Genomic DNA, 24,298 nt, shown 5'->3' with positions numbered 1-24,298 from the left:
TGAAGGGATAGGAAAAAGAAAAGATGGTCCTTCCTTTTTATCTCTCTTTTTTTATGCTAAAGTGGAGAGACTGATGAACTGTGCTTCGAAAGGATGTACATGAAAGAAAAAAGTGTTCCCACAAGAAAGATCCAAATATTTATTTTTTCTTTTTGGTAAATTTCTTTTACACATGGATCCCAGCCTGTTTGATTTCAGTGCTACTTAGAAGTTAGACCTTCTTTCTACCCTTTTTTCATTGGTTGAAGTGCTACATGTTTCTTCTTCTTCTTCTTTATTTGTGTATATTTATTCTGGGCCTGTGAGTGCTAGAAGATAATGACTACTCATTTATCAAAATATTAAGGTCCAACTTTAGGTCCTGATGGGCCTCAAATGGACCCAAAAAAACTGAAAATATGATCAGGGCTAGCTTTTTTTTTTTTTTTTTTTTTTAGAAAAAGGGCCAGATTAGTTGTAACAAGGTTCATGATGCATTTATAAACCCAAGCAAATCAACTAGGTTACCCATCCTGATTTATAATTTATGAGCCGAACAAGAAACAACCTTTATCTGAAGTTCTGAAGCCTCTGCCGCTCTCCCTCCCTCTCTCTCTTTCTTCTCTGTTAATCTAGGTTTTTGTCAAGTGCAGGAAATGGAAGATCCTTATTCTGTCAGTAGTCCCAGGAGAATTCTGAGTCTGTCAAGGAAGAGAAGGGCAACTGTTTCCTCTTTGGATGCAGATGAGAGGACATCTGGTTTTGGAGTTTCTGGAGAGCATGGTCCCAAGCCATCAGAAGTCTATGGGTTTGTAGGTTCCATATCAACTGTTGTCGCTACAGTCATTTTCTTTGTATGGGCGTATCTTCCAGATTCTTGGCTACATTCCATTGGAATCTTTTACTATCCCAACAAGCATTGGGCATTGGCAGTGCCTGCTTATTTTATGGTGACAGTAGTATTGGCATTGGGATTCTACATTGGCCTTAATTTCATGTCCACTCCTCCTCCAACTTCCTTCAACACAGTGTTTGATGAATTCAGCAGAGACCCATTGAGCTCTGTTCCTTCAGTGGATGGAGATGAGCTGCCCATTGAGTCAATGTCCGATATCGGCATCAATAAAGTCAATGAGCTCATGTTTAATGATGTAAATTGACATTCCACATTTTGTGGAAGAAATGTATACTATTCTTCTATTGAATATTTACATGGGTGACTATTTCTTTTTGCCACATCTATCTTGGCTGCGATGCCTATTCGTCAATTGCTTTGTAAACATACATGTTAATTACTGTTAAGGTTCTTCCTCAGCATTTCAACGACTTTTAGTGATAGACTCTCTGCCAATGTTCCTAAGAAAGGCTCAAATCCTGAAAGATCCAATCTATTTCCACATGAATCATTGTTCCTACCTTGCACTAATCTGGCAACTGTATTAACTTTCTCTGCAATTGATGGAAGTAGTTTAGCTGCCTCATCGTATAACTCAGTTTCAGTTCCTCCTAAGAACTCTTCACTAGAATCCATAGTTCCTAAGTCTGAAAATAAATGAACTGCGTTCTCAGCTGCTGCATTTAAACTGAGAAGTGCTTCCTTGCATTTAATAATTCTTTCTTGTACGTTACTTCCTTCGGAAGTACATTCCTTCTGGTCTGTGCCTTTTGTCAAATTTATTTTTATTGGACTTCCTGGACCGGGGCATTTGATTAATTTACTTTGAGAAAAAGTGCAACTTGGGCTCAGCAAGCTCTGGTCTGAGTTCTTCAGGTCCTGCAGTTAGCACCATAGCAGCAAGATCTAAGAATGACAATCCATAGTTGTCTTTTTCAAGCAATATAACAAAGCTCTCAGAAAATGAGAAAACAATATGGAGGGTAACATCATACAGTTTCGAAATTTAAAAGTGCCTTCAAGACAGTTTAGGTAAAACAATAAACCTAGGCTATACTAGATCACAACCACTAACTGATGAGGATAAATAAAACTCATGTTGCCCAAACCAAGCTATTTCTTTTTTGATAAGTGAAAACCAAGCTATTTCAATGAACAAGTTTTGACACGCTTCATATGAATCTTTTATCTCTATCTCTGGCATCCTCCAAAATGCATCTTGATGATACATGGTCATGATACAGGCAGACTTTTTTTTTTTTTTAACTTACTTATCAAAAACGGAATAGACAGACCTCTCTATACCTACCATTTTCTGTTCTTCCAAGATATGGAATACTGGATCCTCCTGTGTGACACAAGTTGCAGCTTCTTCCTGGTGGTTCAAAGTTTTACCAGCTGAATCTCGAACTGGCGTGCCAAAAAGTTTCTTGCAGTCACCAACATAATCCCGCTGCACAACATATCTTGCGGAATACCTTCTCTTCACTGAGGATTTCTTTCTTTCTATCTGTGTAAAAGACATAAATGCTAGACATCAATATAATACTGTTTCATATCACAATTATCTGGAGTCAACTTTAAGGTTTTTTTTTCCCCAACTGGGCCTTTCAACTCTATTCAGATCTACGTTTTCTGCTAAATTCCTTTCACGCTTGTTTTATAACAGATCATATCTTGACCATCATGACTCCAAGTTTTCATGAATACAAGTATAGGAAAATAGAAAAAGAAGTTTCTGAAAACTAATCTGTCTTCTTCAGACAAATCATTTTTTTCTCACTATTTACTTGTAAGATTTAGTTGAGTTAAAGGCTAATGCTAACAATTGAGAATTGCTCTCCAGTTTTCAACTCTTGAACTGGAGCTGAAACTCGACCTATGATAGAAACTAGCAATATAAAAATTGTATAAATTTCTCTCATGTTTATAAGTAATGGCTTAAGACAAATTATTGCTTGAAGGTATGGAGTTCTATAACCCTACCCCACGCCCAATTCCTCAACCAAAGGAAAGGTCTTGCCCAATGCACAAAGCTTTCACTTTTGCAGGATTTGAGAGAGATGATTAGTAGGTAGCCTTAAGCCCAATTTTATTAGAAGAGATTGATTCCCAAACTCGAACCTGTGACCTGTCGCTTTTAGTGGAAGGTACTTGTCATCGCACCAAGGCCCGACCTCTTCCCCAACCAAAGGAAAGGTCAGGCATTTTTTGGCAAATAGGAGAGGTCAGAATTACATATAATTACATGCAACATTACTAACCTTATGTGTTGTTGATAAACTTCCAAAGTGTTGTCTGAACAGATCGCTGTCTTCAGAATTTATCAGGCTGGTGATAACATCCGTGTCTGCTTCCATCTCACTTCCATTTTTAACTGAATGCAACTGCTCTGACACATTACAAGTAACTGCCTCATGGCATTCACTTGTATTGTGCATGCCAAGTTGATCACTATGCTCAAAAGAGCACTGATCATTACTTGGTATTTCACCTGGATCTTGTTCTGCAAGAAGCCAAGATTCACAAGAGCAAAAAAGAGCCATCAATGGAGTACTATCATTATAATATCTATCTACAGTCTTGCATCCAATACTTGGTTAAAATTGCAATTCCAATTTCCAAATCAGAAACTGCCATGTCAATGTCAAAGAAAAACTAGAACAAACATAAGGGGTTATTTAACAGGGTTATCATGTGAATGTAAGGGTTTGGCCTTACTCAAATATGGGGAAGACAGTGACATCCTTTTGTCTACTAAAGTCTGCATCTCTGGGGAGGTAAGTAGATCCATACATACAGTATAAATAGAGAGCCAACGTTTGTCTGTGGCAAAGCTACTGAAATTCAAAAGTAACACCATGAGTGTGAAAAACAGTCCTTATCATTCTGAAGACAGATATAGTCCATTGCATGCTGACCTAAGAGTTTCTTGAGGCATTGGTGAACTTTTACTGTTGCTAGTATTGGGAGAACTTTTGGACAAACTACTGATGCATGACTCATTGCCTCCTGTATCATGATTAGTAGAAATTTTAACTTCAGGGAACACAGAGGCGTATTGGTGGCTATCACCAACTGGAGAGGAATGTTTCTGGTCTACTTGCTACGTTGTGGAGGGAAGCATGACATAGCAGGAAGAAAATCAGAACAAAATAAATACATAACTTACTAGAGGATCAAGTGCACAGAAAGGAATAAAAGACACAGAAGTTTGGAGGTTCTGAGAAGTCAGAAAATTGTATATACAAACACCTGGAATAAAGTGAAGTTAGGATTCAGAGGAACAATATCAGAGCTTGTTACTTTGTCCTGTGCCCATCTTGGAAGTCTGGAAACACTAAATTTAAATGCTGAGGCCTCTCGAGGCTCCCCATGTTGATAACGTCTTTTTCGTCCTACTTGGTTGGAGTTCCCCAGCAACAGTGCATCTTCACAACTGATTCCACATTGCTGGTCTTCCTCTTCAAAAAAAAATAGTTGACTAAAAGCTGCTGGCTGAGCCAAGCTTGATAAAGACAATGGACCTAAATTTTCATGCATTCTCTGCAGCATCCTAGAAGACAAAGAAGCAGGCACTTTCCATACAAAAATACAACCATCACCACCTACCTGAATGCATCCGTTAAAGTTAGAAGTGCATATATGGTGAAAAATGAAAAGATACAGGATCAGCTTCTTCACTTTTGAAATTTTAAATATTTTTAAGTGGTAATTAACACAAAAAAGGGTGCAAACCTAGTACATGGAATATATACAAGAGAAATAGCCAAAAGGAAAATGCTAACATTTAAAATTTATAAGATCAAAAAACTCCATAAATTTGAAAAAGAAAAACTTGTATCCATCACCCAATCATAGATAGAAAGCAAGAATAGAAACTTCAACTTCAGCACAGACAATTCACAACCCCTCAAAATTCCACGTGTTCCTTGCAATCTAAAAAAAAAATGATGCACAAGGAAACTACCATCCAAATTCACCACTTCATTGTCTTCTGAAATACCCTTTTTAACATGCCAACAAATGAACCACTGTTTTAGGCATATTTGGTGAAACCCAAACAGGACAAACACCAATGACCACAATTGAGCATAAAAACAATTATCATTAAAAAAGGGGGCTAAACAATAATGCAAAGACTAGTTTGCATAGGATGCTATTCTGTACCCCATTTGAACATCGATATGAAGAGTATGTGGGCAGGAGAGATTTTGAGCTAGGAAGTACAAAAGCTTCACTTAGCAATAGCAACATGGCTCATGTAATCAGAAATGATATTGAAACATAACAGAAACTCACAGAAATTATATGCTTGCAATCAGGTAAGAAGATGACACCAGTTATAACTTCACCATGTCCCATGGCTTGTGTAACGTTCTCTCCACTAATAAAGTCATATACGGAGATAGACTTGTTAGAGTAGGAACAAACCAGGTAGCTGCAGCTTGGGTCCATAGTAACCTGTAAATATCACTAGGTCTCATTATAAGGCCGAAATGGTGATCTAATGCTTTGCTGACAATGGACTATGGAGATATCTCACCTTGATTGGGTCTCCAAAATCTCTATCTTGCCTGAATGATTTTATTAGCTTTCCAGCAGCAATGTCAAATATGTTTATCTTCTTATCCTATAAATAAATAAATCATCAATTCCAAGTACTGGCATTCAATGCTTATCAGGAATCTACTAGCATATTATCAGGTCAGTGAAGCCAGTGAGATACAGCTTAACTGGCAATAATAATGGGATAAAGGGTGAGGTTGTGAGTTCAAGACTCACTAGGTGCAGACATACTTACGCATATATATGAATATATATATATATATATATATATATATATATATATATATATATATATATATATATATATATATATATTATCAGGTCAGTTAACCAGATGAAATATCATTTACATGACCAACTAGGGACAAGTTTGATCGATAGCTCTAGATGTTGAAAGGGGAAGCCCTTCTAGGACTATTTTAATTTAATTAACATACTACTAAAATATTTGCTGTTTTACCTGCCCAACTGTAACAACCATCTCCATCGTTGCGTCTACAGCCATGTCATACACAGTTCCATTAGATGCCATTTGATGATGACGACGTGAAATTTTATGACCACTACCAGTTGTAGCAACATCACGGAACACTAGAGACCTGTATGAGGGAAACAGTTATGATAGACATAAAAAAGGCATAGAGATGCTGCCTTTTTTTTGGGGGGGGGGGGGAGTGTTTAAGTGCCACCTTGATGATATTAATTTCTCAATTTTTCAAAACTTAAGAAATAACAAGCATTTCATTGGCCCCAAAAGGGGAAACTAGAGCATAAACAACAATTCCAAATGGTATCATAAAAACAACAAAAAATGAAAAACCACATCATTTATTGAATTTTTGGAATGATAAAATACATGAAACAAAGTAGAGCCATATAAAATTCCTTACAAAACACGACAAGCTAGATTTTAATGAATTTGGGGAAAAAAATTTTAATTTCATGCCATTTATTTCAGGCACCCTCTTTATAACCATTTCAATGTGTCGCTTACTAATGCTTCGATAATGCTTAATAAATAAATAGATAATTGTAGCACATACCTATCAGCACTGCAACTGAGAAGTTTACAGCCATTGCAGACAATCTTTACAGAAGTCACTGCAGCTGAATGATCATCAATACTTTCAATAAGATCGAAATTCCTGATATGAAGGGAAGCTGATTAGCAAATACATCCAACAAACTAGAAATGGCTAAAAGTCGTGAAGTCAAACCTATTGACATCATAAAGATGGATCATTCGATCGCGGCCCCCTGATGCAAGGAAGTACTGGCTATCCGCGGCTTCTTCAGAATTAGCCTCCTTTTTACTTGATAAGCTAAAGCTCAATGAGAGGATCTCTGCATCATGAGCACCCTGCCAAAATTTCCAAAAATTTAATATTCTAAGATGCATAGGGCCTAAACGCTTGTCAGAAAGCATAACCTTGCTCCTCATGTTGCATTGCTTTTGCACAAATATTTCAAAACTGCATGTAGGTGAATGCATTTACCTGAAAGCATGAATAATCAGAAGTTTTTAGGTTATAGATATGAAGGTTTCCCTCGCAATCACCAGCACTGAGGTACTTGCCATCCGAACTAACTGCCAATGACCGAAATCCTTGAGTGCTAACACCCACCTCAACAGTATCACGTTCAAAAATCCCAGCACTGACTACAGCAAGAAATGTGAAGCAAAATTCAGCAAGGTAAAAATAAAATTCAGTTCCAAAAGAAATTAATAAAAGCAGTCTTTGGCATTAAAGGTTTAAAATATCTGCACATCTGTATGTATATGATTGTAAAATGTATGTGCAGGCCTCACAAAGATGAAACTCACCTAAATGTGTTGCACCCTTTGTTTTAGTGTTAAGAGAATGGAGGTTTGTATCATCTTCTGACAAATCAGGTTGCAAAGCTAGATCCCATAACCTAATAGTACCATCTGCTGAGCATGTCGCAAAAGAAACTCCACCAGAACAACCTCTAGCAACACATGCAAGAGATGGATCATGCATGTTTTCACAACAGAGACTCTTGATATCCCATATGCACGCAGAATGTGAAACTAGCACACAACAACGGGTTGCCTAGAAAGATATAGAAAGGCTTTTTTAGCAGTGAGCATGATCTATGTGTAACTCCAAAAATAACTTTGGGACTAGAACTTGAGCATCAAGAAATCCGCAAGAAATATAAACAGGAAAATTTTTTCAAGGTGACTTTGTATAACAAATGAAAAGCAAATGGAACTTACAACCAAATCTAAACAAAGCAGTCACCTGATTCACATCATGAATGTCCCATATATAGAGACAACGATCTTCATAAATAACAACTGGCAAAGCAAAAACATCAAATATATTATGGTGCAAGTACAGGTGAAATCCCGTGATCAAGATTTTATAATGCTTTAATGCTCACCAAGTTTTTCTGAGGTTGAAAACTGACAAGCAATTGCATCTGGAAGAGAAGGTGAAACTTGATCAACCTTTTCAGCAGCTTTAGTATTGCAAACTATATCACTTTCTCCATGACCTTTTTTGGCCTTTGAATATATCACACTTCCTGCATATGTGAGAGTATCGCTGGCAAAGAGTTGTACAATTCCGTTACTGCATGCACAAGCAACTAGCATGTTTGATGCTGATAGTGCAAAACCTTTTCCAACCTGAAAATTTGTGGAAAAGTTAAAGAGGCAAAATAGCACAGAATTTATTTCAACAACAAGTAATGACAGTTTTCACCCAGTGCAGGTTGGTCATATGATACAAACTTCTACCAACAACACTCTTCTGGTTGTCACTTTACCCTTTCTGGATGTAGCTTTGTGCTGGCATCCTAAATTCCTAATATGAAGGAAGTTTCAACTCCGTAGACATTACCCTTGCAAGAACCTTTTTATTTTTGGGATAAAACTGTGCACTATTTTTCAAAAGTTTGAAAAAACCTTTGCTGAGACAACAGGGAAACTATAAGGCTGTCTAGTTGTGAATTTAGAACAGTTTCCAACTGGGGACTTCTTGAGTCCATCTAAACCAGTAAACCATATAGCCTAGTTCTAGAAAATAATTCCACTTTGCTGAGACACAAATTGGCACACTAAAATCAGTAGCTGAAAAAGAAGGGGATAAGCAGCCAAACATACCTTTAAATCAACTGACTTTCTCACTGACAATCCAGAATGTATAAGGCAAAGAACACCTGTAAACAAAGGAAAGGAATAGGACTCATGGATCATACCTCAAAAACTCAAATGTATCAAAAATATTAGATTGAATCTGAAGCAAATCCAACCTGTATCTGTCAATGCATAGATTGGAAAAAGGTTACCAGTCTGTTCACTGTTAACATAATTACTGTCACTCCCCATTTGGGATGCAACAGATACAAATGAGCTTCCTTTCTGAGGTCCAAGGTCAACAGGCTTTCCATGTAATGCCATTGACCCTGTCCCTGCATTTAAGAGACTCCGTGGAGATGATCCAACTGTCCAGAACTTCAAATGCTTCTTCCCAGCAGTAACAATAAGTTTTGCATCTGACGAGAAGTTAACAGATGAGACAGCAGTACAAGATGAACTTGCTTTAAGCTTAGTAACCAACATCCCACTTCGCCAGTCCCAGAGGTATATGTATCCTCCAACAGATACCAGATGTTTCCCTTGGAAATAAAATTAAAACAGAAAAAAAAAAAAAAAGGAAAGGGAAAAGAGAGAGAAAGATTCAAGATATAAGTAAAATACAACTAGCAAAGAGCAGTCAGTAGTAGTATGGGAAATAAACCAAGTGTAGATTGATTGTCACTAACCATCAGGTGAGAAAGCAATGCATGCAACCCCATATAGATGACCTTTTAATTCAGATACCAAAGCCAGAGTGGCACAGTCCCACACTAGCACTGCAGGTTGAGGCCCTGACTGCAGAACCATATTAGAAGCATACAAGTACAGAACATCATAGAAGTAAGTCATATGCTCTTCCCAAATCTATTTCATATAAAAAAGCAGATAAAAGAACAAACATCTCTTAGCTGACTGAACTATTGATTAATGATCAGAGAGTTTCAAGTAAGATCATCTATCTGAAAACATGACATTAACATCTTCAAATTCCAAATGCTTTTTTCCCAACCAATACAACAAAAACTCCACTACCACTAATTCCAATAAAGATGCACCACCACTGGCCTCTTGAGTTGACCATGATTAAACTCCCCATTTTTTAAATGAAATCATTGCCTCATTTGCTATTTCTTTTTCAAAATAATTACAAGGTTTAAATACACTGATAGTGCCTAAACTTTAGCCTACGATCGATTTTAGTCCCTAAAGTGTCAAGTGATCACTTGTAGTCCATTAGATGACTTGACCAAACTAAAAACTGACACATTATCGCTTATCACTCCATTACACATTAAGGACTAAAAGCAATGAAATTAAACTTTTTTAGAGTCTAAAATCAATCAATTTTTTTTTTTTTTTGAAACTAAAAGCAGTCATGTTAAGTTTGTTAAGGACTAATAAACTTTAGAGACTAAGGCCTAATTACAAACTCATAAGCAAAGTGAAATGATGTCAGAAATTTTTTGATTTGTACCTCTCCGGCCGCGACGAAACGGCCGTCTTTTGACATGGCAACACAGCACAAAGGCTTGGGAACTCGATGAGACACAATCAGGTGCGACTGAGTTGCCGAATCCACATTGTAAACCACCACCACACAACCCGCCACGTAGGCACATCTCGCAGTCGAGATATTCGAAGCCAATCCATTGCCATTCTTCGTCGTTAGCCCTATGATCTCTTCCAAAACCAGCTGCAAATTCAAAACCATTAGTCCTAATTTCAAAAAACGCACCGTTTTTGCATCCGAGGGAAAAAAAAATTTTAAAATACTGAAATGTGAAAACATGAGATTCAGAATCTAGTAGTGGTCTGTAATGTATTTCAGTATTGATTAGTTTTCTCGGGAAACAAACGGCGGGGTTTAGGGTTTAATGGTGAGGTGAACATGAAAGAAGAAAGGTTTATAGGCGTACCTTTGAAGACGATGAATCTGGTTTCTTGAGCTTGCGAATCGGCTTCATGCTGAGAATCTGAGTGAAGAAAGCCCTAATTGGAGACAAGATTGAGACTGAGACTGAGAGTGAGAGTGAGAGTGAGAGTGAAAGAGAGAGCTTCGGCTATATATAGAAGAATTAAGAAGATTGTTGAAGTTTGAAGAAGCTCTTGGCCGTTACGTTTATTTGGTACATTCAGATTGTGTCGTAGTGAGTGACAGAGTGAGAGGGGGGAAGCGGGAATTTGTGCAAAATGAAATTTGGGTCCCACTGCTTTGGTGGGGTCTAGTTAGTGTGTAATGAATGTAGGGGTACTCGTGTTGTGTGTCCTAATTCAATTTTTTGATGGAAGAGAAAATAGTGAGTCCTGATTCAATTTATGATGGAAATAATATTAATCATTTATTTTTCTTAAGGAAAAAAAAAAAAATATCAACCTTTATTTGAGAGCGTAGTCTTAGGCTTCGTTTGGGAGTTCATACGAGAATAAAATTGAATAATTATTGAGGAATGGAATGGAATGGAGTGAAATGTATTTAAGTAAGGGAAATGAATGGAATGGAATGAAAATGAATGGAATATAAGTAATCTTATTTGGGAGCAATATGGAGGGAATAGAATTGAATCATTTGATGACAATATTACTATTAGATCCCTATTTTAAAATAAAGAGTTGAATATATAGGGGTATTTTGGGAGTTTTAGTAAAAAAATCATTAAATCTAATTTCATTCCCTTCCATTCCTCCCAATTTCAGGGGGAATAAAAATTTGAGGTTTTAAGGGAATAGAGAGGAATGAGTGTTCCCTCCTACCAATTTCATTCCCTCCCACTTAAACTCCCAAACAAGGGAATGGGTTTTCCATTTTTTTCATTAAAACTCCCAAACAAGGAAAGAGAAGAATATTCTAAAATTATTCTTTTCATTCATTTCCATTCCATTCCCTCCTCCCAAACGATGCCTTAGAGAAAATATAAATTCTCTCTCCCATGTTTTGTATTCGGCTTTATGCTCCACTAGTTATAATTTATCTTGTATTTTTTTTAATTTTTCTTATAAAAATAATTAAAGTTTAAAATAATATATAAAAAAAATTAAAACACATAACAATATAACATACCATATGATGATGCTAAAAAGATCAGTAGGCTGGATACTTCGGACTTGATAGGACCACTTGCTCTCTCTGCGGCCTGAAGAAAAAAGAAAAACGGATCAAAGGCGACCGGGGCTGCCGGCCGAAAACCCTCCGATGGTAAAGTTAGTTTTTCTCGCTATGTTTTTGGAGTTCCAACTTTTCTGGAGTAAAATTCACATACCTTTGCCTTGTCTGAATCAATCTTTATATAGTGCCTTTATGAACGGTTATCGAAATTGGGACCTCTCCTGGATTCAAGGAGGATTAAACGTAACTGCCATAACTGTTTAGGAGTTACACTTCTACTTCACAACGGATACATGACGGTTATGCGTGGGATAAGGGATTGTCACATTATATTCGGAGATTCTTCTAAGTATGATCTCCTTGTCCTGGAATTCCTTCGTCGAGTGTGCCTGATAATTCCAAGTGTAGCATACTCGTCCACGAAGCTTTATGTGGACGAGTCCTCTCGAGGCAGGCCGCGCGCATCCCTTGGACGAAGGATGTAGCTTCGCTATCATCCTCTGGACGGCCTTGTCCGTTACCCTCGTCCTGAGGATAACTCCTGGACGGCTGCCAAGGTGATGACCGTCCAGGGACGGTCTGAGCGTTTTCATCCCACATCAGTTGCCCCTCGTCCAGGAGTTATGCAACGCATCAACAGATTTCAAAACGCGCTACGTGTCGCACATCCATAGGGGGTTAGTCAACTAGTTTACTTCTTCGAGGCATGCACCACGTGTCGCCTTCTAATTGGTTCCGTCGTTGCGGTTATCGAGATTTTTCTGCCTATAAATAGTGGTTTCCCTCTCATGCCCCTTTCACTTTTTCAAATTTTCTGCTTTGACACTCTCGTCCGTCGCTTCGTCTAAGAATATCCTCACCGTCCTTAGTTTCCCTCGTCTAGAGCCAGGTAATCTCTCTACACTTATTCTAGCTTTCCGTTTTAAGTGTTAGGACGTTGTCAATGGCCTCCTGCTCGTCTAGCGACAGTGTGGTCAAGGCCATAGACGAGTATCACGACGACTCTAGTTGTGATACTTCCAGTAATGCCAGCAGTAGTAGTAGTGGTCACACAACTGAGGAATACACATCTGGTGTTCCTGGGATTCCTGCAGAAACCTTTCAGGAGTGTATTAGGACGAGGACAGCCTCTGGGGCTGACACCTCGGATGATCTAAACCCTAGGTTAGCTGTCCGAGGTGAATGGTGTTGCCAGCCTCGTTTTTGGATAGGTGTCTATGAAGCTTATCTGTTAGGGGGGCTTAGACTTCCCTTGAATGCCTTTGCTAGGGAATTGCTCACTAGGCTGGGCTTGGGAGTGTGTCAGCTTAACCCCAACGCATGGAGACTAATTGTCTCCATGCAAGTCTTATGGATGGAGGTGTTTGACGGGGACCATCCTATCATCGTGGACGAGTTCCTGTACTGCTATAAACCCTCCGAGATAATTCAATCTCGAGGCTTCCATCAGTTCACAGCCAGGAGCAATGACCGTAGACCGATTAAGTCTTTGCCTCGTCCGACGAAACCGGAAGACGGAATTTTTCTTCGTCTCTGGTTTCTGGGCGGGGCATCCTGTTGAGATTGGTAGAGACTCGTTTGCTCCTTATACTGGAGACATAGGGAACCTTCGTCCAGAAGGTATGTTATGCTCTTCTTTTTTGTTTCTTTTTATTGTACTTTTTCTTTGGACGATGGTCTAACCTTAACTTCCTTCTTCCCTTTCCAGCCGTTGGACGACCTTCTCTGAGCAAGTTCCACCGTGATAGCGTCCACAGGGCCCGTCTACATTCTGAACGAGACTTTCACTCGTTAGCGACCCTTAAGCGTCTACACAAGTGGGGACTCGGCCCTGAACCGTCCGTCGACGCCTTAGCACACGAGCTAACTACCCGTAGACATGAGTGTTCCTCTTTAAGATATGTCTTTTCCATTTTTGTTTTATTATTATTATTTATTTGTATGTATGTATTCGCACTTTTTCATTTTTTTTTTTTTCAGGAATGGCAACTATGAAGGGAAACAAGGGGAAGGAAGTGATCGACGAGGCAGCGAGATCTGAACCTCAGCCCCAGCCTTGTCCTGCCTCTGGAGAAAAAAGGAAAAGCTTGTCCAAGCATGTGGACTTGGCTAGCTTGCCAAGTCGTCGGGGGGAAGAAGGCTAAGTCTGGGTCGTCCAGGCCTGAAACTGCTAGGCCTGAACTTCCTTCCCAGCCACCCGTCCTGGTCGTTGATGTTGACTCGTCCACGCCCCTTAGTGCCACTCCGTCCAAGTCTCCTGCACCTGACTCGTCCCAGCCTCCTCAAGGGATTTCTACTAACTTATTGGAGAACGAGGATCTGGCTTGGGAGCGATTCCAAGAGGCTGTGAAAGGCGAGGACATAGCTGCGTACTACAACATGTCCGTGAAAGAGTTCGAGCACTCTGGTGTCCACGATATCTTCAAGGTGACCATCTTTGCCTCGTCTTGATTTGTCCATGTTTGCCAAATATTATTTCTATCGTCTGAACTTCCTATTCTTCTATGTAGGCAATGTCCAAGTTCATAGCTGCGTCCAGGCAGGCCACAGAGATGGACAGGACGAGGATCCTTCTAAAGAAAATGATAGAAGAGATCAAAAACGACTGTAGGACGTGGGCAGAGGTGGCAAACAAGGCCAAGGACGAGGCTGAGGAGTTCAAGGCTTTGGTGGGGGAGCTGAAGTCCGACACTGCCAAGAAGGACGAGCGTCTTGAACTTCTTCAAAAGGAGAACTACGAGTTGAGTCTACTTCTGAAGAAAGCTAAAGACGAGGCAGTGGAGGAATTCAAAGCGTCCAAAGAGTTCACTGACCTGATGGATACAAACTACGCAGCAGGGTTTGAGGACTTTAGAATGGACGCTATGGACAACTTTCCTGAAGTTGACTTTAGCACCATTAAACTCAACCTTGCTGCTGCTACAAGTTCCCTCGTCCACACAGGCTCAGACGATGTCAACATCGAGGACGACACTTCCACCAAACCAACTCAGGACGACCCCAACGTTGATGCCCCTTCCTCTTGAAGAAATTGTTATTGTTGTTTAGCTTTCTTCTTTTCTCCTTTCTTTTTTTTTTTTATTTAAGATGTATTTAAGAATTTGAAATGTATTCAAGTACAATTACCTCGTCTAGAGTGTTCTGGACGAATTTATGCACAATGCCTTTTAATACTTATTTTATAAGGGTTTTTGGACGGTTGCCGTCTACCCTCTTTAGGCCAAAGAATGTCTTCTTTATTTGTTATATATTGTGTGGACGAGCTTATATGTTATTATTTATGCAATTGTCTTTCAAACAACGCTCTAAGTGTTGGATGATCGTCTATCTTTTTATGGACGACCCACTTAAGACGATGATGATGACTGCATTACTTTTGCTTGTCCTTTAGGCCATTATTACTCGACTTCTCGCGAGAAGTTCATAATGTTTATGTTTTCTCGTCTTGACGAGTGATCGTCTTTGGAATGCTATACCTTAATGCTTACTCTTCCTTCTTAGACGAGTGGGACTTGGCCTTTTTCCTTTTGCTTTATACTTATTTGAAGGAAAGTCTTAGACGAGCATTTTTTTTTAAGGAAAGCTTTGGACGAGTGTGCCTTAGCTTATTTCTCTTTGCTTTATCCTTATTTAAAGGAAAGCTTTGGACGAGTGTGCCTTAGCTTATTTCTCTTTGCTTTATCCTTATTTAAAGGAAAGCTTTGGACGAGTGTGCCTTAGCTTACTTCTCTTTGCTTTATCCTTATTTAAAGGAAAGCTTTGGACGAGTGTTTCTGCGTCCGAGGTTTTCAATTCGTCTTAGGCTTTTGTCCCTCATGTGGGTATTTATGGAAACTAAATCTATGCATCAAATACATAAGAAATTCAAACCATATTATTACATGAACATTGTTCACAAACGTGGCACATGCCTATAAGCTAGTGCCTTATTAAGATACTTAAGTACATAGCCTCGTCTTTTGTAAGCTAGTCTGTAAGTAGTGCCAAAGTTTAAGAACTAATGCACTTTTATTCGTAACACACCATAATAGTAGTAAAAACACAGCAGTAAATATAAGCAAACACACAAATCATAGCTGTAACTTTGCAACTGACTTCCCTCGTCCCTGCTTATCACTAATAGTACCTCCTCAGATGTTCCACGTTCCAGGGATGCTATAACTTCCGCCCGTCCAGGGCTTCCAGGTAGTAAGACCCTTGCCTCTTGCAATTGATTACCCTGTAGGGTTCTTCCCAATTGGGTCCCATTTTTCCATGAGCTGGATTCCTAGTCGCCAGGGAGACCCTTTTGAGAACAAGGTCCCCCACACCAAACCGTCTGGGTTTTACCATGGCATCATGCTGTCTGGCCATAAGATTTTTGTACCTTGCCGCTCTTTGCTCCGCATTCATTCTTACCTCGTCAACAAAATCGAGGTCAAGGTGAAGTTGTTCCCCATTGTCTTTCTCCCGGTACTCCATCACTCGATGACTTGCCATATGAACCTCCGCTGGTATGACAGCTTCACTTCCATAGGCTAGTTTAAAAGGGGTCTCTCCCCGTCGGAGTTCGTGCGGCCGTCCCATAGGCCCAAAGAACACCTGGTAGCTCGTCTGGCCATATCCCTTTTGCCCCCGCGAGCCGAGTCTTGATGATTTTCAGCAGGGATCGGTTCGCTACTTCTGCTTGTCCATTTGCCTGTGGATGGGAGGGTGAGGAATAGTGATTCTTGATCCCGAAATGATTTCAAAAATCCCTGAAGGGTGCGTTGTCAAATTGGCGTCCGTTGTCGGATACTAACACCCTGGGTACCCCTAACCTGCATAGAATATTCTTCCACACAAAATTTTTCACATTCAGCTGAGTGATTGCTGCAAGAGGTTCGGCTTCTACCCACTTGGTAAAGTAATCGATTCCCACCACCAAAAACTTCATTTGCCGGATTCCCACGGGAAAAGGGCCTAGCATATCCAGTCCCCACTGTGCGAAGGGCCATGGGGCCGTCATTGAGGTTTGGTATTCTGACGGCTGTCTAGGCACGTTGCTGTAGCGCTGGCATTGGTCACATACCTTGACATAAGCTTTAGCGTCCGCCTGCATTGTAGGCCAATAGTAGCCGGCACGGACGATTTTATGGACTAGCGACCTTGCTCCTGAATGATTTCCACACGATCCTTCATGAACTTCCCTTAGAACATAATTTGACTCGTCGGGAGCCAAGCATCTTAAGTAAGGTTGGGAAAAACCTCGCTTGTACAACACTTCATTTATGAGGACATACTTGGCTGACCTGACCCTTAACTTTCTCGCTTCATCCTTATCTTCTGGAAGCCTCCCATCTTTGAGGTAAATTATTATCAGACTCATCCAATTCTCTCCTCCTCCTATTTGCTGTATGTCAGGGATGTCTATGCTCGGCATGTACTGGATGTCGCCGAACTCGTCTATGACCCCTGCCGAGGCGACTTTCGCCGAGGTGTCTGCTTCCGCATTCTCCTCCCTGAGAAGTTGAATAAAACTTATGGCTGAAATTTTCGGGCAAGGCGTTTCACTTTGTTGAGGTACTTCTTCATTCGATCTTTCTTGACATCACACATCCCATTTACTTGGTTAATGACCAGTTGAGAGTCTCCTCTGATTGTCAACGACTTCGCCCCTAAGGACTTAGCCAATTCCAACCCCTTGAGTAGAGCCTCGTACTCAGCCTCGTTGTTGGTAGTTGGATACTGCAGACGGGCCGCATACTCCAGCTTGTCACCCTCAGGGGATTTCAGTACAATTCCAATCCCTCCTGCATACAGTGTGGACGACCCGTCTACATTAACCACCCACGTCTCATTTCCTTCGCCCTTGTTCAGGTCGTCCTGACTGGGGGTGAATTCTGCAATGAAATCTACCAACGCTTGCGCTTTTATCGTGCTCCTTGGGAGGTACCTGACATCAAACTCGCTAAGCTCAACGGCCCACTGTACTAGCCGTCCAGCAGCTTCCAACTTGCTCATCGCCTTTTTTATGGGATGGTCTGTTAGGACGTTGATGACGTGTGCCTGAAAATAATGTCTCGGCCTTTCCCGGAAGCCGTTATTAATGCGAAGGCTAGTTTCTCCATCATCGGGTATCGTCCTTCGCCCCTCTCATCGCGTGGCTTGTGTAATAGACCGGCTTCTCGGACTCTCCCCTCTTCTCTCGACTAACGCCGAGCTTACCGCGTGTGGGGACAATCGCTAAGTACAAGTACAACTCTTCCCAGTGCATGCATGCGGACTCAACAGTGGTGCCGTCATTAGATACGTCTTCAAGTCTTGGAAGGCCTTTTGACACTCGTCCGTCCATTCAAAAGCCTTCCTAAGGACTTTAAAGAATGGTAAACATTTGTCAGTAGCTTTCGATACAAACCTGTTGAGGGTGGCGACTCGTCCAGTAAGAGACTGGACTTCCTTGATATTTTTCGGTGGCTCCATGTTCAGTATCGCCTGGATTTTATCCGGATTTGCCTCAATTCCCCTGTGCGACACCATAAACCCCAAGAATTTACCCAATGAAACCCCGAAACACACTTGCTCGGATTTAATTTCATGTGGTACCGTCGCAACGTATCAAAAGTCTCTTGAAGGTCGTCCAGATGTTTATCCTCGTCCTGGCTCTTCACCAGCATGTCGTCCACATAAACCTCCACATTTCGCCCGATTTGAGGATGGAACATATGGTTAACCAGCCTTTGGTAGGTTGCCCCCGCGTTCTTCAAACCGAAGGGCATTACCTTGTAGCAATACAAACCTTGGCTCGTGATGAATGAGGTCTTCTCCAGATCCGCTTCATTCATCTGAATCTGGTTATACCCTGAGAAAGCGTCCATGAAGCTAAGTAGCCTGTGACCTACCGTCGAGTCCACTAACTAGTCAATGCGCGGCAATGGGTAGTTATCCTTGGGGCAAGTTTTGTTTAGATCAGTGAAGTCCACGCACATCCGCCATTTACCATTGGCTTTCTTGACCATGACTACGTTTGCCAACCAGTCTGGGTAATGCACTTCTCGGATGAACTTCGCAGTGACCAACTTCTGCACCTCTTCCTTAATGGCATTGTCTCGCTCGGGAGCAAAAACTCTTCACTTCTAACGCACTGGTTTCGAATAGGGACACACGTTCAGGCTATGGGTAATGACGCTCGGATCAATGCCGGGCATGTCCTCATGACTCCATGCAAAGACATCGAGGTTTTTCTTCGAAAACCGAATTAAAGCGTGCTTTGCCCCCTCTTTGCTCGCCCCAACTCTAGTAGACTTCTCGGGCTGGTTATCGTCCAAAGAGACGTCCTCTAATGCTTCAGTGGGCTCAGCCACGACCTTTCTTCCGTCTATACTCATCGCCTGCATGTGCTCGTCCATGGCCAGCATAGCTAAGTAGCATTCTCTGGCAGCCAGCTGGTCTCCTTGTACCTGGCCTACTCCGTGCTCGGTTGGGAATTTGATGGACAGGTGGTAGGTAGAGGTTACCGCTTTTCAGCTATTCAAAGTTGGCCTTCCAATAATTGCATTATATGACGATGCACAATCAACAACAAGGAAATTTACCTCCTTGGCTATCTGCTGCGGATACGTTCCGACAACCACTGGCAACGTGATGGTGCCTACATGTTGCACCTTCATTCCTCCGAATCCCACCAACGGCGAGTTCACTGGTCGAAGCTGATCTCGTCCTAGCCTCATTTGTTGAAATGCGGGGTAGTAGAGAATGTCTGCAGAGCTGCCATTGTCTATCAATACCCTCCTAATCATGTAGTCAGAGATGAGTAGGGTGATGACTATCGTGTCATCGTGTGGGTGGTGAAGTCGTCCTGCCTCCTCGTCCGTGAACGTAATAGCCTGTTGGTCTACTGCCCTCGTCCTAGGAGGTCGTCCAGACAGTTGGATGTTCTCGCACCACCTTCGTGTATGTCTTCCTTGACTTGGACGACCGCGTCATCGAGTTTCCACCTACAATTACCATAATCTCTCCTAGTGGGGGGCGTGATGATTCTTCCACCTTTGAGTTCATTTTCTCATCTATCTAGTCTCGTCCAAGGAAGTTCCTCAATTTTCCCCGTCTAATGAGATTTTCTATTCCGTCGCTTCAAGTCAAAGCACTCGTCCGTATCATGCCCATGGTCCCCGTGAAAACGGCAAGTACTTGCTCCTATTACGCTTGTTGGGGTCTCCCTTCATTTTGTCCGCCACTTCAAGGACGGATCATCCTTGATCCGCATAAGAACTCGCTCTAGTGGCATAGTCGTGGCGTGTATTGCTAATTCCTCGCGGAGGAACTGGCCTTCTTACCATCCTTATCTTTCCTCTCGTCTACCCGAGCTTTCTTTGGACGAGGTCCTTGATCTGAATAACGGTGGTGACCCGCTTCCGAACGCTCTGCCCTTTTTCTTTTCTTGGCTATGATAGCGTCCTCGCCGTTCATAAAATTCCGGGGCCGAATGGACGAGATCGGCCATGGTTTGCGGCTCCCGCTCGTAGAGCTTATGAATGAACAAGTCGAATTGACCCCATTGTGGAAAGCGTCGCAATAGCTTGTTATCCATCTCGTCCACCGTCGTGGCCTCCCTATTAAAACGGGTGATGAAGGATCGCAAACTCTCATTTTCCCCTTGCTCTATGGTCGCAGGCCGGGAGGAGGAACGCTTGTGACGCTGTCCTCCAATGAAATTGTTGACAAACAACTTACTCAACTCTTCAAAGGATCCTACCGAGTTTGGGGGTATCTTACCGAACCACACTCGCGCTGGTCCTTTAAGTGTGGTGGGAAAAGCTCTGCACATAATCTCGTCTGGGACTCCTTGTAGGTGCATGGTCGTCTTGAAAGTTGCAATATGATCGCAAGGGTCGCGACTTCCATCATATGAGTCCAGAGAAGGCATTTTGAACTTCGGAGGTAGGGGGTGACTGATGATGGAAGCCGTGAAGGGGGAGTCCGTTCGGTGAACCATATCATCCACTGGGTTCGCTCGCCTCATGTTTTCCCTCATTTCATCCATGGATTTTCGCATCTGGTCCATCTCTTTTTCCAAGTGTGGCACCCTTCTTGAAGCGGTACCTCTTGTTTGATCTTCGGACTCGACATTTTCTCCTCCACCTTCTTGACTCGGTGCCCGTCTATCCGCATGCCCATCTTGGCGCTGCCTCCTGAGGTTGATCTCCCTATTCAACTCTTGGTTTTGACGTGTCAGTTCCGCCATAGCGGCGGCCATGGATTGTATATGCTGAATGGAAGGTGGTTGCACGACAGGCGCTGATCTGCGATTGCGAAGGGGGTTGCTAGAAGCATCCCTACTTTCCTGGTGGCCTGGGCTTGTAGCCCTTGATCTTGTTCGAACCATTCAGCCCTTTGTCTGGGAAAGACTAATTGTTGAAAACAGAACAAACAAACGAACGAAAAGAACACTAAAGTTCTCACAGACGGCGCCAACTGATGATGCTAAAAAGATCAGTAGGCTGGATGCTTCGGACTTGATAGGACCACTTGCTCTCTCTGCGGCCTGAAGAAAAAAGAAAAACGGATCAAAGGCGACCGGGGCTGCCGGCCGAAAACCCTCCGATGGTAAAGTTAGTTTTTCTCGCTATGTTTTTGGAGTTCCAACTTTTTTGGAGTAAAATTCACATACCTTTGCCTTGTCTGAATCAGTCTTTATATAGTGCCTTCATGAACGGTTATCGAAATTGGGACCTCTCCTGGATTCAAGGAGGATTAAACGTAACTGCCATAACCGTTTAGGAGTTACACTTCTACTTCACAACGGATACATGACGGTTATGAGTGGGATAAGGGATTGTCACATTATATTCGGAGATTCTTCTAAGTATGATCTCCTCGTCCTGGAATTTCTTCGTCGAGTGTGCCTGATAATTCCAAGTGTAGCATACTCGTCCACGAAGCTTTATGTGGACGAGTCCTCTCGGGGCAGGCTGCGCGCATCCCCTGGACGAAGGATGTAGCTTCGCTATCATCCTCTGGACGGCCTTGTCCGTTACCCTCGTCCTGAGGATAACTCCTGGACGGCTGCCGAGGTGATGACCGTCCAGGGACGGTCTGAGCGTTTTCATCCCACATCACCATAAATAATGGAGTATAAAGTGAAAGATAAAAAGTGAGATAAAAGATTTATATTCATGTCTAAATATCTAACTAAATTTCCTCTTATTTAATATATTTAATTTATGTTGTGATAACCTCATTTAAGATTTTTGTTTGAATACAATTCATACGGGTGTGCATCTAACCTACAAACGTGACGAAATCAATCCAAACCAACCTATCAAGTTGGTTTTTCATGAGTTATTGGGTTGGGCTTGGTTGAATTGAAATTTTATTTTAAATATCAAGTTGGGTCAAGTTCGAGTTGATTATTTTTTGAATTTATCTTACCCAACTTGTCCCACCATATATATAAATTTATTTTATTACCCGTATTTTAATTCTATGCTTTGATAGCAGGGGCGGCGCCAAGTGTAATTCAGGGTGGTGTCTGGGCCATCCTGACTAGAAAAAAAAAAAAAAAATATATATATATATATATATATATAAATATATATACCTTAAAAAATAAGAATTTTAAATTAAAATGGGCTGTTGACCACCTAAAAGAGAAACTTGACCACCATAAAAATAAAAAAACTTGAACATCCTAAATAAGAATTTGAGTCCATTAAAAATAAAATTTGACCTGTCCAAAATTATGGTCAATTGAAAATTGAATTAAAAAATGATGAGAAATTCTATGTTCACAACTTTTCTACAACAGCTTTATTATAAATCCTAAGTGTCAAGTTGTTATTGGTAAACAAAAAAATAATTTCAGTGATACGTAAATTAGAACCAGTAACAAATTGCCACATAGAATTTGTTGTGAAAATATGGTGAACGTAGCATTTCTCAAAAATTACCCGAACAAAAAAATTAGCCTGAAAGCCCCAGTCATATGTTTAATTGTGATGTTATAAATTGTTTTCAAAAGACATATTTTAAAATCACTATTTCAATAAAAATGCATATTTTCAAATAGCTAGTCGCTTTGTACTTCCTTTAGTCTTTAGCTGAATTTGTTAAATTTATGTGACACATCTTGAACATACGCATATGCATTAACCTAATGTCTCAATATTTTATTGAACATGATTAATTTAACGGTTTAATGCTAAGTTGAATATACTGAATGAACTTATTATTTACCCTCTATTCTCTTGCTATCACATGTATTGCAAGGTTTGTCTTCTAAGCAAATTTGTACTAACTTGAATAATATTCTTTCAGATCCTATGCTATAAGAAAATGTCTCATCTTTTTAATTTTATGCTAATGATGAGGATAAAATAAAAAGAGCATATTTACAATGAAGTTCTTGCCAAGACGATAAAAAAGGATGATGTTTTTATTTTTATTGTTACTTATTTAGGCAAGATGTTGGTAATTGAATGGGACATTAGTAGCTTAGTGATTATTTGGTTTGGTACTTTGAATTGATGTAGCTAATAGTATTAATAATAAAACTATCATACAATGATTTCAAAATATGAAAAACTCATAGAAGGAAATTTTAAAACTTTGTGTATTTGCACTTTTTTTTGTGAAGTTGATATATTCAAGTTTTATTTGTATGAAATTTTGTTTAATTTAAGTTTCTTAATGACCACCCTGACAAAAATTTCTGGAACCCCCACTGTTTGATAGATGTATTTTGAGAATTAGTTTTGATGAATTTATACATTTGGAGTATAATTTAGGCAAGACTTGTAATAATTTATTGGAAAAAAAAAATTAAGGACTTGATAAAAATCCAATTTTTTATAGACTATAGAACGTGTATTATTGACAATCCCTAGGTTTGGTTGGATTATGAATTTCTAAACCCTACAAAGTAATGTTAGATTAAAGAGAGGAAAAAAAAATCTCCAGCCCGACCTGTGAGTGTCATGGGCCGTATCCCTTTTGTGTTGCCATGTCGGCTCCCACTATCATGGGTGGAGTAAACAATACTCAATCTCCTTTGATGCGTTTTGGGCTCAAAGTCGACTCAAGCCCTAGAGTACGCAAGTGTCTCTAAGAAATGAATCACATATCATCTGGTTATAGGTCCAACAACCCAAGCAATGCACGAGAAAGTGAATAAAAATGAAATCCAAAGAAGGCACTGAAGGTGTGGGCCAATATATATACGTAAACAATACTGAAACTCTTTAACTCCAATTCGTTTGAAATGCGTATGAAATGTAAGTAGATTGGAACTTGGAAGCTTCCTACAAGGCTACAACAACAGTACTTATCTTCCTATGTATGCACTACCTCTACCTTACATGGCCTATATGTGGCGATGATTGAACGAATAACATGATCCTTTATAGATCAATTGGCCTAAGGAATATCTGAGGCCAACCCCAAGGGATACAAATTGACGATTCCCAGTTTTCTTCTTAAGCCCGAGGTTGAACAAAATAGAAACGAGCTTATGAGAAAGTTGTTGGGCCTTAAGAGTTCACAGAAATCCTGGTTAGGCACTAGCCCTCTATTTTCTTGATTTATTCATAAATAGAAATATTAACATGCCAAAATGATTGTAAACGTACAACTTTCAAGTTGATGTTAATTTTTCCCAGCAAGGCTGCTACTACGGACATGATAGGAA

The 24,298-nt window shown here is 40.6% G+C and overlaps 2 protein-coding genes across 2 annotated transcripts; one reads left to right on the top strand and one right to left on the bottom strand.

Annotated features, from left to right (window-relative positions):
• The first annotated feature begins 635 nt into the window (after positions 1–635).
• LOC142609755 (phosphatidylinositol N-acetylglucosaminyltransferase subunit P-like) lies at positions 636–1,354 on the top strand. Its single transcript, XM_075781466.1, has one exon. The coding sequence runs from the start codon at positions 636–638 to the stop codon at positions 1,137–1,139; it is 504 nt and encodes a 167-aa protein (XP_075637581.1). The 3' UTR covers positions 1,140–1,354.
• On the bottom strand, positions 929–10,608 carry LOC142609756 (uncharacterized). The gene is made up of 20 exons (XM_075781467.1): positions 10,469–10,608; positions 10,027–10,245; positions 9,239–9,347; positions 8,726–9,091; positions 8,577–8,632; positions 7,853–8,099; positions 7,711–7,766; positions 7,269–7,518; positions 6,940–7,103; positions 6,661–6,803; positions 6,487–6,588; positions 5,904–6,042; positions 5,421–5,507; positions 5,177–5,338; positions 4,130–4,486; positions 3,796–3,980; positions 3,596–3,714; positions 3,139–3,380; positions 2,184–2,384; positions 929–1,753 (listed from the first exon to the last, which is right to left on the bottom strand). Exons 1-20 carry the CDS (start codon positions 10,514–10,516, stop codon positions 1,268–1,270), a joined length of 3,738 nt encoding a protein of 1,245 aa, XP_075637582.1. The 5' UTR covers positions 10,517–10,608; the 3' UTR covers positions 929–1,267.
• Between the last annotated feature and the right edge of the window lie 13,690 nt (positions 10,609–24,298).

Source organism: Castanea sativa, chromosome 9, assembly GCF_040712315.1.
Source record: "Castanea sativa cultivar Marrone di Chiusa Pesio chromosome 9, ASM4071231v1".
Lineage (NCBI taxonomy): Eukaryota > Viridiplantae > Streptophyta > Magnoliopsida > Fagales > Fagaceae > Castanea > Castanea sativa.
Note: the sequence above shows the minus strand (reverse complement) of the source record. Positions and strands in the feature narration are given on the sequence as shown.

Excerpts from the sequence above, each read along its gene's own strand:
- LOC142609755 (XM_075781466.1), top strand. The coding sequence starts at position 636 with ATGGAAGATCCTTATTCTGTCAGTAGTCCCAGGAGAATTCTGAGTCTG.
- LOC142609756 (XM_075781467.1), bottom strand. The coding sequence starts at position 10,516 with ATGAAGCCGATTCGCAAGCTCAAGAAACCAGATTCATCGTCTTCAAAG. Across the intron at positions 6,804-6,939 it reads CTGATTATTCATGCTTTCAG|GGTGCTCATGATGCAGAGAT; the intron begins GTAAATGCATTC and ends AAATTTTGGCAG. Across the intron at positions 2,385-3,138 it reads GTTTATCAACAACACATAAG|ATAGAAAGAAAGAAATCCTC; the intron begins GTTAGTAATGTT and ends TCTTTTACACAG.